Source organism: Montipora foliosa, unplaced genomic scaffold, assembly GCF_036669935.1.
Source record: "Montipora foliosa isolate CH-2021 unplaced genomic scaffold, ASM3666993v2 scaffold_249, whole genome shotgun sequence".
Taxonomy (NCBI): Eukaryota; Metazoa; Cnidaria; class Anthozoa; order Scleractinia; family Acroporidae; genus Montipora; species Montipora foliosa.
Window position 1 is genome coordinate 150,001 of NW_027179551.1, and position 12,500 is coordinate 162,500.

Below are 12,500 nucleotides of genomic sequence, written 5' to 3' on the forward strand. Positions count from 1 at the left end.
TCATCCACCAGCAATAATTATTGTACATTACATCAACGTTATTATCTGTGTCTCTAGAGATTGGTTGCAAACCATCTAGAGAGTGTTTTCACATGACGTCATGGCGGCCACATTGGAGGAGTGAAAGAAAGAAACAGCAGCCATGTTGGAGGAGTGAAATATTCTTTTGGGAACAATTTTTATGAAAATTCTTCTTTTGTTTTAATAACAATGCAAATATATATGGCTGTTGGTCACATGAGGGAACATCAAAGTCATCACGCTTCCACATAAATTATTGTGCATGCAGGGGCCATCTACTAAGAGGGTGAAATAATGAAGGCGTATAATAATAATATTGTTGGAACTTCACATTTTCAGGTACCTGACAGAGGTGGAAGGCCATCAAATGTAGCACCACCCATAGAAATGCCATCCTTTAAAAAGAGAACAGAAGCTCCCAGGGACCAACGGTCATCACATCGTGACTCAGGCAATTTTGTGAAAACTTTTAAAATACGTGTGAAATTAATCCTGAATTGCCCTCGGGCCCATATTACTTTTTTATACAGTTCCAAACTATGGAGTACTAGTCACCTAGCCTTGTTATATGAAGGTTGATAAGGTATTAGTCAGTCTGTAATATTATAGCAGGACTCCCCTTGCCAAAGGCGTGCGTGCAGAGCTTCATTGGTCACAAAATATGGTAAACAATATGTGCGAGAAAATCTGGATTTGGTCACCATGTGACCGTACGTCCACCCATCCATGTATTCCAATGTGACCAGTATCATGTGACCATATTGTGGGCTCAAGTTTAGAGCTCATTGAGGTCAGCTGTTTTCTCTTTTTTTTAAGTTGACCACTAACCAGGTACTGGGTTTTGATTGGATTACAGGCCCAATTCAGGTTAACTTATTGCACTGTAAATAACCCAGAAGCTCCACTTTTAGGCTTGCCTAAATATATAATTATATTATTATTTGGCTGCAGAATACATCATTAGCATAACATTTGGACCATCCCATTATTTACATAGGTATACAGATGGTGTTAGAATCATAAACACTGTATTTCTGCTGACTTCCTCTCTTATGCAGTTTCAGACACATACTTCTTGTGTGTGGAATTTGTAAAAACTACTCTTCATTGTGTTTAATGAATCTCTACTTAGGTGGTCGTGGAGGGAGAGGAGGAAGGGTGCAAGGTGGTGAGTGAATTCACTAGTTTTTGCTTGTAACTGTTATAAATACAATACATATTTTTTTGGCTGTTGTCCAGGTCTTGTTACCTAAAGTTGTGTATCCCCTCTTTGTTAAATTTCTCAGTGCGGTACAGTACCACTGGAGGTGAAGGAGGCGGCGGTGGTGGTGGTGGTGGTGGAGGGAAATGGAGAGACCAGGGTGGTGGCTACAGAAGAGGGAGGGGTGAATCAGGTGGAGGACAGAGGGGGAATACCTTTGGAGGTGCTAACAACGATGGCACATCAGTCTATTACAGCTAAGAGAAAAATGTTGATTAATGCAAGAACAACATCGTAGTCCTTGTAAAAGACCTAAATAAAATTATTTTCAATAAAAGAAATATTTAGTTGTTGCATATGTGGCTTCTTGACTGCCATCCAGTAACGTGTTGGTCATTAAAACCTACTTGGCATCCTTTTGTAGCTTAAAAACTGCATTTCATTGTTTGTTTGCTTACGTGTTGTGTTATTTACAATAGTTTTACCTTTCTTGGTTTTTCCTTTTTTTGGGGGGGATACAAAGGGAACAAAAGGGTCTTTTTATCTCAGTACGCCTTTTATTACCCACCCGCTTTTACAATAATTTATAACAACTGTTCTTTTGCTGTGGAAACGATGGTGGATATAAATTACTGGAAGTTTTTCTTAAAACTCTAAATCTCAACGGGACTGAATTTTTCAAAGAAGGGAATCTGCTTCTAAAAATAAGTTGTTTTCTTTTTTTGTAACACGACTGTTATAGACGTCTCTGGTCTTAAAATGAACCCTAAAAGGGTTCCTCTTTGACCTGGCTTTGTTTATCTTGCTTTGAAAAACTTAGCGGGGAACACGTTTAAATTGCCTCTGTATTTGTAATTTCTTCGTCAGTTCTTTTAAAATGTTTCAGTCTTTCAAAAAACAACCTTTTAGCATAGGAATACAGCTCAGTATCCAGATAATTAAGTTTTTGAACGCGACTTAAATCTTCATCTCCAAGGCCTACACCAAATGCTATTGTGTCTTCCTCGCTGACTTGAACGAAAGGTTTACGAAACTTCATCCCAAACGTCTTCTCAAACAAATATTGACTCTCTTTTTGATACTCTACAAGAGCAAAATAAGCCATACTTTCTAGATTCCTTTTAGCACTTTGTAACAAAATCTCGTCTCTTCGCTCTCGCGGCATTATGCTCAAGTCATAGCAACCAACAAGCTTCAAGTCTGCGAGCATACGAGTCTGTCTATTGAAAGCGAGATTTGATGAGCAATTCAGGAAATCTGATAGCGTTACATCAACCCAATTGTCCCCTGTAAAACAGGGTGGTAGTTCCTCTTTTGTAGCAACTCTTCCATTACACATATGTAAGGAAGTTTTCCAAGTTGCTCCACGCTGATAACAACGGAACTCGCTCATGCATCGTGCTACAGGCTCGCGTAGAATTGTTATGTACAGATATTTACGACTTTTCCTCTTCCCTTCGACGCGATTCATGTACCCTGGAACACAGGCTCGTAATTCTGTCCAATCGGCATGTAAGCCACAGGGCCAACCTAAGGAATACCTAGAAAACAGCCACGTCTTATCTGAGTTTGGTCTATGACATGTGCATTTCTTCTTCTTAGGAATACAATCACACGGAGACTTGATGTTCAAGTTATTGACCAAGTGCTTTCCAAACTTCGTTCCCCCAGTCTTTTGCATGTGTAGAAAGACGATTATATCCGCTCCTTCCAAGTTGAAGGGATAGCTCTTTACTATCGCGTGATGATTGAATTTAATATTTTCTGACGCAGTTGAGTTTCGTCCAAATGTTATTGATCCTCCGCAGTTTTTATGCGAACATAGATACATTAGTGAGATCCCTGCAACTACCGACGTTGCAGCGATGACAACAAAATAAATCTTTAACTTTTCAAGCAAGCTTGCAGCCATCTCAAATTTTCTGCCATGAAAAAACAAGGTTGAAATGCCAAACTACTGCTGAAGCCGACATTGACACCTCGTTGTGTTGGTTCCCAGCCCTCTCGTAGGCTACTCCGCGAAAAGGACAGGTGAAGAGGGACCGCGCAAAGCCTCTGATGTCCATCCAATCAGGGTGCCATCCAATGCTGTTGGTGCTGTTAGCTTTCTCTGAAAGACTTAAATTTCACTACAATACTTCCCGTTTGCAAGAATAACTCTGGCTTAGATGTAACCGTCACTTCCCTCTGACGGTGGACCGTTTTTCATCGGGGGGAGGGTGAGAGGGGTCTGCTGGGAATGGTGTGGCTAATCGTGAACAGTCTATGTACGTGATACACTAGCTACAATTGTAGTCTGTTCATACTGGTTGTTAAGTAACCCAGCGGGATTGCTAATAAAAACAGTGGGAAGAATCGTTTTGTTTTCTTCACATCAAGGATCATTTGGTTTCCACGAAAGAAGAATGTGATGATTTTGTTCCCTTAATTAAATACGGCCCCTTTTCACCGTCGAACATGCGTCGGTAGGAGTAAAAAAGACATAAGAAGATCAGAAGCACCAAAAGCCGAGTGGCAGGAGGCAGAAACGAGTATGTCTGTCCTCCGTTTACTCTAGGGAAACGGTGAGGCTGCAACGTATGAATCGTGAAAATTCTTCTCATGATCCATGCTGATGCACCAGACTGTGGTGGTGGTGGATTGAAATAAACCCAGTTGCATTAACAAGAAAAACAGCGGGAAGAATCATTTTGCTTTCACACGAAAACGACCACCTGACGTGACCCTAGCAATGATCAAGGGTCATTCTTCTCATAAGGTTCTGGTTTCCATGAAAGGAAAACATTACGAAGGGAAAAGGGGGATTTCTTATTGAAGGCCGTCCCTATTTTTCTCCGTCTACCAACGAATACGTTTCCTCATTCTGGGTCGGCCGGTCAAATAAAGTCATATTAGAGCAATCTAAATACAACAGTTGTACGCTACAGAAAGAGTCGCGTGTAAGTAGGCAGAATCGAGTAGGGAACAAGAGGATGAAGTAAGAGAACGGATGATAGTTTTTATAAAATCCAATTTTAGCCCCGCAGTTATTTTTAGAGGCACCTGATGAGCCAGTTGTATTGACGTACTGAGTTTTTAAATATGTGCGGCATTGCGAACTAGAACTCAAAATAGCTTTGAGAAAACAGGCAACTCAAGCTCGGTTTACGATTTATAGACCTTGTATGGGAAAATTACTTTTGAGCTTATAAATGCTAAATGCTGACAATTTGAAACACTTGGCCAATGAGAGTACAGCATGTAATACAATCGCCATCAAGCTATAACGGCCGTACCCACACATCTAGCCGAGCGCATGCAAAGATCATAGAAAGCCGAACATTATTTGGAATTTATCCGCCAAAAATCGCTATATGATCCCGAAGTGGAGTTGATGTGATAGGAAATTTATTTGGCCTTAAGGCTGTGGTGTTTTTATGGCGATTCGGATCGTTGCTTTGCGATGCGAGAGCCATTTGTGGGACGAGATCGCCGCGAGTCACTAGCCTTTCTTCTCTTAACACAGAAAGACGATGAAAACAGTACATGGAGGTAAGTGAAGTTTATTTCTACATTTACAGCTTATTTTAGCATCTATAAGCTCAAAGTTAATTTCCCCATACGAAGTCTATGAATTGTATACCGAGCTTGGGCTACCTGTGGCGAAACTAAAAATAGATTTTAAAAACTATGATGGGGCATTTTCTATTTTCGAATTCCCCATAATACACTTTGTTTGCCCCCCAAATTTTGCATTAACTATTGTTTTCAAATGCTCTTGGGGACACTGCATATTCCCCTTTCGGCACAACTCCCTTACTTCATCCTCTCTTGAAGAGAATTAGTGAGCTACTGAGTCTTCACGTTCTATCCTGAATTATTAATTTCCTTTGAGTGCACTAATATCGTGAATTTTGGACACTTTGTGTCCCAGGCCTTGTGGTAGCAAAGAAAATACGAAAAATCATACCCGTGTATTGGATTTGAACCCGCAGCTTTCCGCTATACCACTGAAGATCAAGACACCGCCTTTCTCAAAAAAACATTTATTTAAGGACGGTGCCAACTAATTAAATATATTTTTGCCCCGATATGTGATTATGCAGGAAATGTAGATCTTAACAAGTGTTACTGAAATCCAAAAAGAAAATGGGGGAAACCACGCATTTTTCAAAGATAATTCATGAATAATATTTGTAAAAAGCTTTAAAATAAAAAGCGATATATGGCATTCTTTCTCAAATTGAAGCTTAATTCTCTCTCAAAAATGCATGGTTGCCCCCAATTTTTCTTTACTAAGATCTACTTTCTCTGGATAGTTTTAAACCGTGCAAAAATATCCCTGTATGAGCATCACCGATTGGAAACCTGAGTATCTCGAACGCAGAATGTATGCGCAAAAACAATGGTAGGCACCGTCCTTAAGAGTACCATAGAATATCGCTGCTGACGAGTAATTTATGAGGCCTAAGCTAGGTTAATAATTCAGGCGTTAGCTTTGATTTTAAAATGTTTAGCTTTGACGCAAAGTTTGGAAACCGACCTTTTGTGGTGTTTTATGTGGTTTGTTGGCGAGTGATAACACAGCCTTATCAAATAGTGTTTAGTAAGCTACTATATCGGTGTGGTGGTCGAGTAGGTAGGTCACGGATTAATCTACATTCCCAGGTTCGAGTCCTATGTCCATACACACTTGGGTTGTACTTTCCAACAAATATTACCATTTCCCATAATCTACCGTATATCAAGCTTTCAGTCTTCTTAATATTGAATTCAAAGCAAATTAACAATTCAGGATCGAATTCAAGGGTGAGAACGGGTTGGTACTGATTCATCCTTCTAGTAACTTCCGGTATGCAGACTAATTACAACAAGTTACATCATATTGAAATGGTACAGCTATGATAAGAGCATGGATCACCTTTTCCTTCATTTAAATTTATAACATTACTTTAAAATTCAGTAACTCAGACACCTCTACTTTAAGTAAATTCTCTTTGTTTTTCATTTCCATTGTGTTTTTCTTTAAGGCTGGCGCTCGGTATTTTGATCGGATTTTCGATCTAATGGTACGAGAAGAATCTTCAACATCTCGGCTTTGCTTGATGTTGATTTGGAAGCTTTGAAGCGAAAATCGACTCAACGATGGAGCGGTTCTGAAAAGCTTTCCTCCCTTGTTTGTATATTCTTAATAACGCTGAACTCAAAACCTTTAAAACACCAATATTCGGCATCCACAGCCACAATAATGACAAAACAAAATAATTGTGGTAAGTTTTAAATTTATTTTGAACAACATTTTGCTTTAAACATCAAAATATTTCTATACAATGTTGTCAAACACACATTTCTGTGTACCCTGTGCTAGAACCCGCCAACACATGAATCGGGACCTTAAGGACAGTGCCTACTAATTCAAAGGTATTTTTGCCCCGGTTTATGATCATGCGGGACATGTAGATCTTAAGTGTTATTGAAATCAAAACAGAAAATTGGGGGTAACCACGCATTTTTCAAAGATAATTCATGAACAATATTTGTAAAAAACTTTAAAATACAAAGCCATGTATGGCGTTCTTCCTCAAACTGAAGCTTAATTATCTCTCAACAATGAATGGTTACCCCCAATTTTCTTTTTGGATACCAATAGTACTTACCAAGATCTACTTCCTCTGCATAATTTTAAACCGCGCAAAAATATCTCTGTATTAGTATGCATCACCGATAGGAAATCTGAGTATCTCGAGATGCGCAGAACGTATGCACAATAACAATAGTAGGCACCGTCCTTAAGATCTACGACATTGACAGTTGACAGAAACGTCACCTCAAAATGTGTATTCGGACCCTTCAATTATAAAATGAATTTCAAAAACGCTTGTTTGGCTTTCAAATTTCCTGGGTGCCGCTATCTTGAATAATTGTGATATGTCATGGTTTCCCTATTGTTCTGACACAAAGAGCATTTTCTTCTGGAACAATAGGGCAACCATGACCTGTCACAACTGATAAAGATGGCGGCGAATGGGAAATTTGAAAGCCAAACAAGCGTTTTTGAAATTCATTTTATAATTGAAGGGTCGGAATACTTGTTTTTGATCTTGTTACCACAGTTGAGCCTTTAGGAGTTTGATAATCCCTCACCCTATCCAGAATAATTGTTTTTGAACAGGCCAAGAGAGACCTAAGAGAAGCAAACCACAACATAACCACCATTTTAACACAAAGATGCCCCTTAAAAGGTGAGCTATCTTAGGCACACACAAGTCACTTGTGAATCATCCACAAACACATACAGTGCTTTGTGATAATTTTTGCACTAAACAAGCCACCAATAGTTCAGTTCTGCTTGTGGATTAAGGACTGTGCCTACTAATTCAAAGGTATTTTTGCGCAGTTTACTGAATATGTGGGAAAAGCAGGTCTTAACAAGTGTTATTGAAATCCCAAAAGAGGATTAGGGGTAACCAAGCATTCTTGGAAGATAATTAATTAACAGTATTTGTAAAAAGCTTTTAAATACAAAGCACTGTATGGCGTTCTTTTCCAAATTAAAGCTTCATTATCTCCGAAAAATGTGTGGTTACCCCCAATTTTCTTTTTGGATACCAAGAACACTTGCTAAGTTCTACTTTCTCTGCATAGTTTTGAACCGCACAAAAATATCCCTGTATTAATAAGCACTACCCATAGGAAATCGAAGTATCTCGAGATGCACAAAACGTAATAGATCCTACTCTGTTGAACGTCAGACCACTTTACTTGTCAATGCATTAATGAGATGTTTTTTTCTGTCTTATGATCTCCAGTTAATAGCTTTATTGTGACAGAAATTAATAATTAAGACTGTTGATCTCCATCAGTCATACTTGGATGAATTAAATCAAAAAGCAAAGGGTGAAACAGCTCCTTTTAAAGTGCATCTTTGTGTTCAGAACCTTATTTAATGAAGGAAACTTTATCCTGATCAAGACTATATTCCAGAGCATGGCACTGCTTTGTTGAGTTCTGAAACAAACCAGATTACACAGACAACGTAATGAAAACTCCCACTCCTACATATCCACCCTTAACCCACTGACTCCTAAGAATGAGTTAACAGATTTTACTGGTCAACTGGGGATGGCCAAGGATGTCTGAGGAGTTAAATGGGTTAAAGTTTGATGTAAACAATTGGATTTAATGAAATCGAAAAGAAAACAACTCCAAAGAACTGGGAGTACATATTTCCTGTAAAGCTGATTTAATTTCAAACATAGGAAGGGAAACAAAACTCCAGTAATATTGTAAAATATCACACTGCCTCTCAAAAAGAAACCAGGGACTTTCAACGTCAGATTGATTTTGTTGATAAGAGGTCATCACAAATTTCTGTTATCATAACGAAAAGCAAAATCTCCCTCCCACACAATGCAACAGGCCCAGGTTGCTAGAAGCACGGTTAGCGCTAACCGGCATTAAATACCATGGAAACCGACAGGTTTTGATACCTCTTAACCAACAGATAGTGCTAACCAGGCTTCTAGCAACCGGCTCCTGAACTTTATAGCAAAAACCCTGAATAGAAATATGAGAGAAGAACTGCAGACCATACTTAGCTGTGACTGAGCAGCAGGTGTTGCGAGAGTAATGGATACTCCACTTGCCATTCGCCACAACTCAGCTTGAAACAAAAAGCAACATGATTAGAACTGGCAACTTACAAGGCCTATTTCAAAGCAACATTGTAAGTTATCAGCAACAACGACTGCACTACACTTGAAAAATGACCTCAGGAATTTTAAAGACAACAAGAATGCAAAACTATTGAAGATTCAAGAACATAAGTTAATTTAAAAAGGAACCAACAATAATCATTCCTAATACCACTTATTAGTAAAATGATAAGCCAAACAGAACTGCAGATTAGAGGTTTACTTATTTCTTGATAATTTTGTCTAACATTGACTAAGAAACAGATTAGTAATTATTTTCCACATTTTGAATCACAAAACAGGCTTTGCGCTACAAGCACGAAACAAGTTTTTACCTTGTCAGCTACACGGGAGAATTATCCTCCTGTGACAATGTGGTGTGCATTGATCCGCTGGCTATGCCACTGGTATCATCAGGTACCAAGTGTCACCACACCACATCACCTAGAATGTGTGGGGTGAAAAACTGAACATTTTAGTCCACCGGTCACCTCCTCCTCCATTTACAAACAAATATACTATTATTAAACAAGGAGTAATATCCGAAAAAGGCAGAAATGTCAGTGCAAATAATGCATGCAGCGAAGAGTTTTTGAAAAGTATAACCTTTCCCAGAATTCAGTATTAGCCATTGATTCCAAAATTACAAATACCTCAAAGTAACTCTGTAAATGGACGGATATTTTAAACATCTTGAAAAATAAATTTCACAAGAATTCATACCTCACAGTCAAATTTCAACAACATACATGCACAAATCATGTCAAAATATTTTAAACGTTATTCCAACTCAACAATTTGCTTGAAACATGTCTAACACACATTACTACCAAAACGCTGCCATGTTCCTTCACACCTCATGCTCTGTAGATCCTTATATGGAAACAAAGCCAACAGTCTCTTCCCAAATTCACATGAATAAATAACTACACACAAAACCTGCCAACTCGTCAGCTAAAAATCATTACCTTAAACGCAACATTTCACTAGAACTACCAACTTTTTTTCGTAAAACTACGTTCATTTTTAACATTTGTAATAAGTATAAATCTTTGCATCAAGGCAAAGCGAAGTCGTCTGAATTTAGTGGTCTAATGTTTCATGCGATTTTCATGTGAAGATGCCATTTTCGTGGTTTCATTCAATCTAAAACTAACACAATCGACTAATCTCTATAGTGGAAGATTTTAAACCTTTTAACCTTCGGTTTTCTTCTGCCAGTGACATGTTCTCCCTCTTCAAAGCTTCGAGCTGACATAGCAGATTTTCCTCCTCTGATCTCACCGCGTGCGCGGGAAACGCGATTGCGTTAACAGGTAAATTTCTCATCGGCAAAGAATCCTTGCGTTCCCCGAAAAAACTAGCAACACTGCCTGATAATTCTTCACATCGCCTCTGAAGAATTTCCTCTTTACCTTCAAGTTCTCGGTATTTACCAACGAGTTCGCCTTTGGACAGGGAAAGTAAATTTTCCTCTTGAATACGATTGTATGTGGCTTCGAAGTCCCTTTTGAAGAAATCCAAGTCAAAATCGAGTTGATCAAATTCACGAAGAAAATCTTCTTCCGTTGAATCGAAAGCCAAGTCTCTTTCTGAAAAAGGTGTTCCTTGAATCGATCCCGGAGAGCTGGTACAATGACTGGCGGGGGAAGACGATGGAGAAGGGATGATGTACAAAGGTTCGGTCATTTCTTTGTCAGCCATGATGAACTGCGTCGTATTTTCTGGAGCGGCTGTTTTGGTCTTTCGCTGTTTCAAAGGAACCTGGCTCTCGCTTGTTTTTTCACAATACTTTCGTTTCTTTAAGCGCCGTACTTTTTTCCTTTTCTGAGCAGTCACTGTCATTCTTTCGTCCTCCATGATCATGATGTCTTTGATGTGCATTGGACAAGTTTTCAGACACATGAAAATTTCGTTTCGTAGAGTAAAGATAAACGGAAGTTATCCTTTTGACAAAAAGAATCAAAAGCAAGTCGAATACTCGAGCTGCTTTAGACGTTTACAATGAAATTTGGACCTGAACACTCAAACTCGCCTCACAGACTGCAACTGACGTTCGCCCAACGTTGGCAAAAGTACTTGGAACCTCTTGTTACCATATCAACAGCGATGACTTCACTGCTATATTCTCCATATTTGGTGATCACGTGGTGCCCCTGTTTTCAGGCACCCCTCTTCCCCGTGACAAGAGAGACCCTGGGAACGGGGTTGATTTTCAAGAGCCAAGTGATTTTCGCACCAGTAACTTTTTGCTCACGCAAACTGCCAAAAAAAACCCCAAAAAATTTAAAGCAAACACTTCTGCTTTAACTTTCTGCGCAAGAGTGTATTACTGCGTTTTTCATAATTCTGCGGATTTCATCTTCAAGCGCCAACGGCCAAACTGCGTTTTTGGCTTCCATCAATCAAACGTCCGATGCCAACCTTAGATAACGAAATCATCTGATGCGTGACTAACCCACCAATCAGCATCTTTGGTTCCCACGGTACATTCGTATATGAAACTCGACGCCGATTGAAAGGGCATATTGTAAAACATCGACGGGATTGGATTTGTAAAACATGGACTGGATTTGTAAAACAAGGATTTTCCAGATTTGTTATAGTAACTGCCCATATCTGGACCAAGCTTTTTCCGTTAACTCAAATACGTAAAAAAGTGAATAATGTGATCCAGTGAACACGCGAAAAAGCGTGCAAAACGTCGCAAAAAAGAAAATAAACAAGAATAATTTTCAGTGTATGAATTTGGTAGCAACAATCTATGTTTTACAAATCAATGTTTTACAAATCCATGTTTTACAAATCCACCTTTTACAAATCCATGTTTTACAAATCCACCTTTTACAAATCCATGTTTTACAAATCTAGTCCATGTTTTACAAATCCAATCCAGTCCATATTTTACAACATGCTGATTGAAAGCGATGGAATCTTTACGAACCTTTTTACTGAAGAATTACTAAAAACATATCATAATGATGTTCAAGCTGTGAACTGAACAAAAACTCCAATTCACTTTCCAGAGGCGGAGTCGATCTTCCTAGCCCGCGAACGCAGACGTATTTCTATAAATTTAGCAACTATTCATCAAAGTGGAGGTGGCTAGTGGTGAATATTTACCTCGCCGCTCGCGGCTCGGTAAATATCCACCACTAGCCACCTCCAATTCGATGAATAATTGCTAAATATACATTTATCTGTAATCTGATAACCAAGTGTTCCAACCTCGTTCCCAGGCCTTTTCGCCGCCGACAGCCCGTCCCAGGGCTGGTGGTGCCTAGTGGTGGATAGTTTGTCTAGGTAAATATCCACCACTATATATACTAAAACAGAGAGATAATATAGCGCGAAAAGATGATTTTAATTCATTTATTGGGCCCGAATTCCGCGCAAATTGCGCGGAGGTGAATAGTTAACAATCGCGCGGAATATCGCATGGTACGTATATCGCAGGATATCTGTTGGGTACGCACGACAAATATCGAACGCACATTGTCACAATGTGTTGAATAATAACATTGGTTAACAATGGTTACTATTCAACACGTAGTGACAATGTCCAAATATGGTCATAGCGCGTTCAATACTTGTCGTGCGTATTC

At 39.1% G+C, this 12,500-nt stretch overlaps 3 protein-coding genes across 4 annotated transcripts in view; 1 reads left to right on the forward strand and 2 right to left on the reverse strand.

Annotated features, from left to right (window-relative positions):
- Positions 1-1,578, forward strand: part of LOC137986616 (protein FAM98A-like) — a 10,902-nt gene extending 9,324 nt beyond the window's left edge. The window contains exons 11-13 of the mRNA XM_068833585.1: positions 361-472; positions 1,154-1,189; positions 1,308-1,578. Coding sequence (XP_068689686.1) covers positions 361-472; positions 1,154-1,189; positions 1,308-1,483 — 324 coding nt within the window. The 3' untranslated portion in view covers positions 1,484-1,578. The remainder of the gene's footprint in view (positions 1-360; positions 473-1,153; positions 1,190-1,307) is intronic.
- A 181-nt stretch (positions 1,579-1,759) lies between these two features.
- Positions 1,760-3,216, reverse strand: LOC137986617 (heparan-sulfate 6-O-sulfotransferase 1-B-like). Its single transcript, XM_068833586.1, has one exon. It carries the CDS (start codon positions 3,132-3,134, stop codon positions 2,055-2,057), a length of 1,080 nt encoding a protein of 359 aa, XP_068689687.1. The 5' UTR covers positions 3,135-3,216; the 3' UTR covers positions 1,760-2,054.
- A 3,250-nt stretch (positions 3,217-6,466) lies between these two features.
- Positions 6,467-10,965, reverse strand: LOC137986605 (protein HEXIM1-like). 2 transcript variants are annotated; one of them, XM_068833568.1, is made up of 3 exons: positions 10,089-10,965; positions 9,231-9,339; positions 6,467-8,864 (listed from the first exon to the last, which is right to left on the reverse strand). In XM_068833568.1, the coding sequence occupies exons 1-2, from the start codon at positions 10,798-10,800 to the stop codon at positions 9,323-9,325; spliced, it is 729 nt and encodes a 242-aa protein (XP_068689669.1). In that variant the 5' UTR covers positions 10,801-10,965; the 3' UTR covers positions 6,467-8,864; positions 9,231-9,322. The 2 variants fall into 2 exon arrangements, with proteins under 2 accessions (XP_068689669.1, XP_068689668.1); XM_068833567.1 differs by having other exon boundaries at positions 6,467-8,209; positions 8,796-8,864; positions 9,231-10,965.
- Between the last annotated feature and the right edge of the window lie 1,535 nt (positions 10,966-12,500).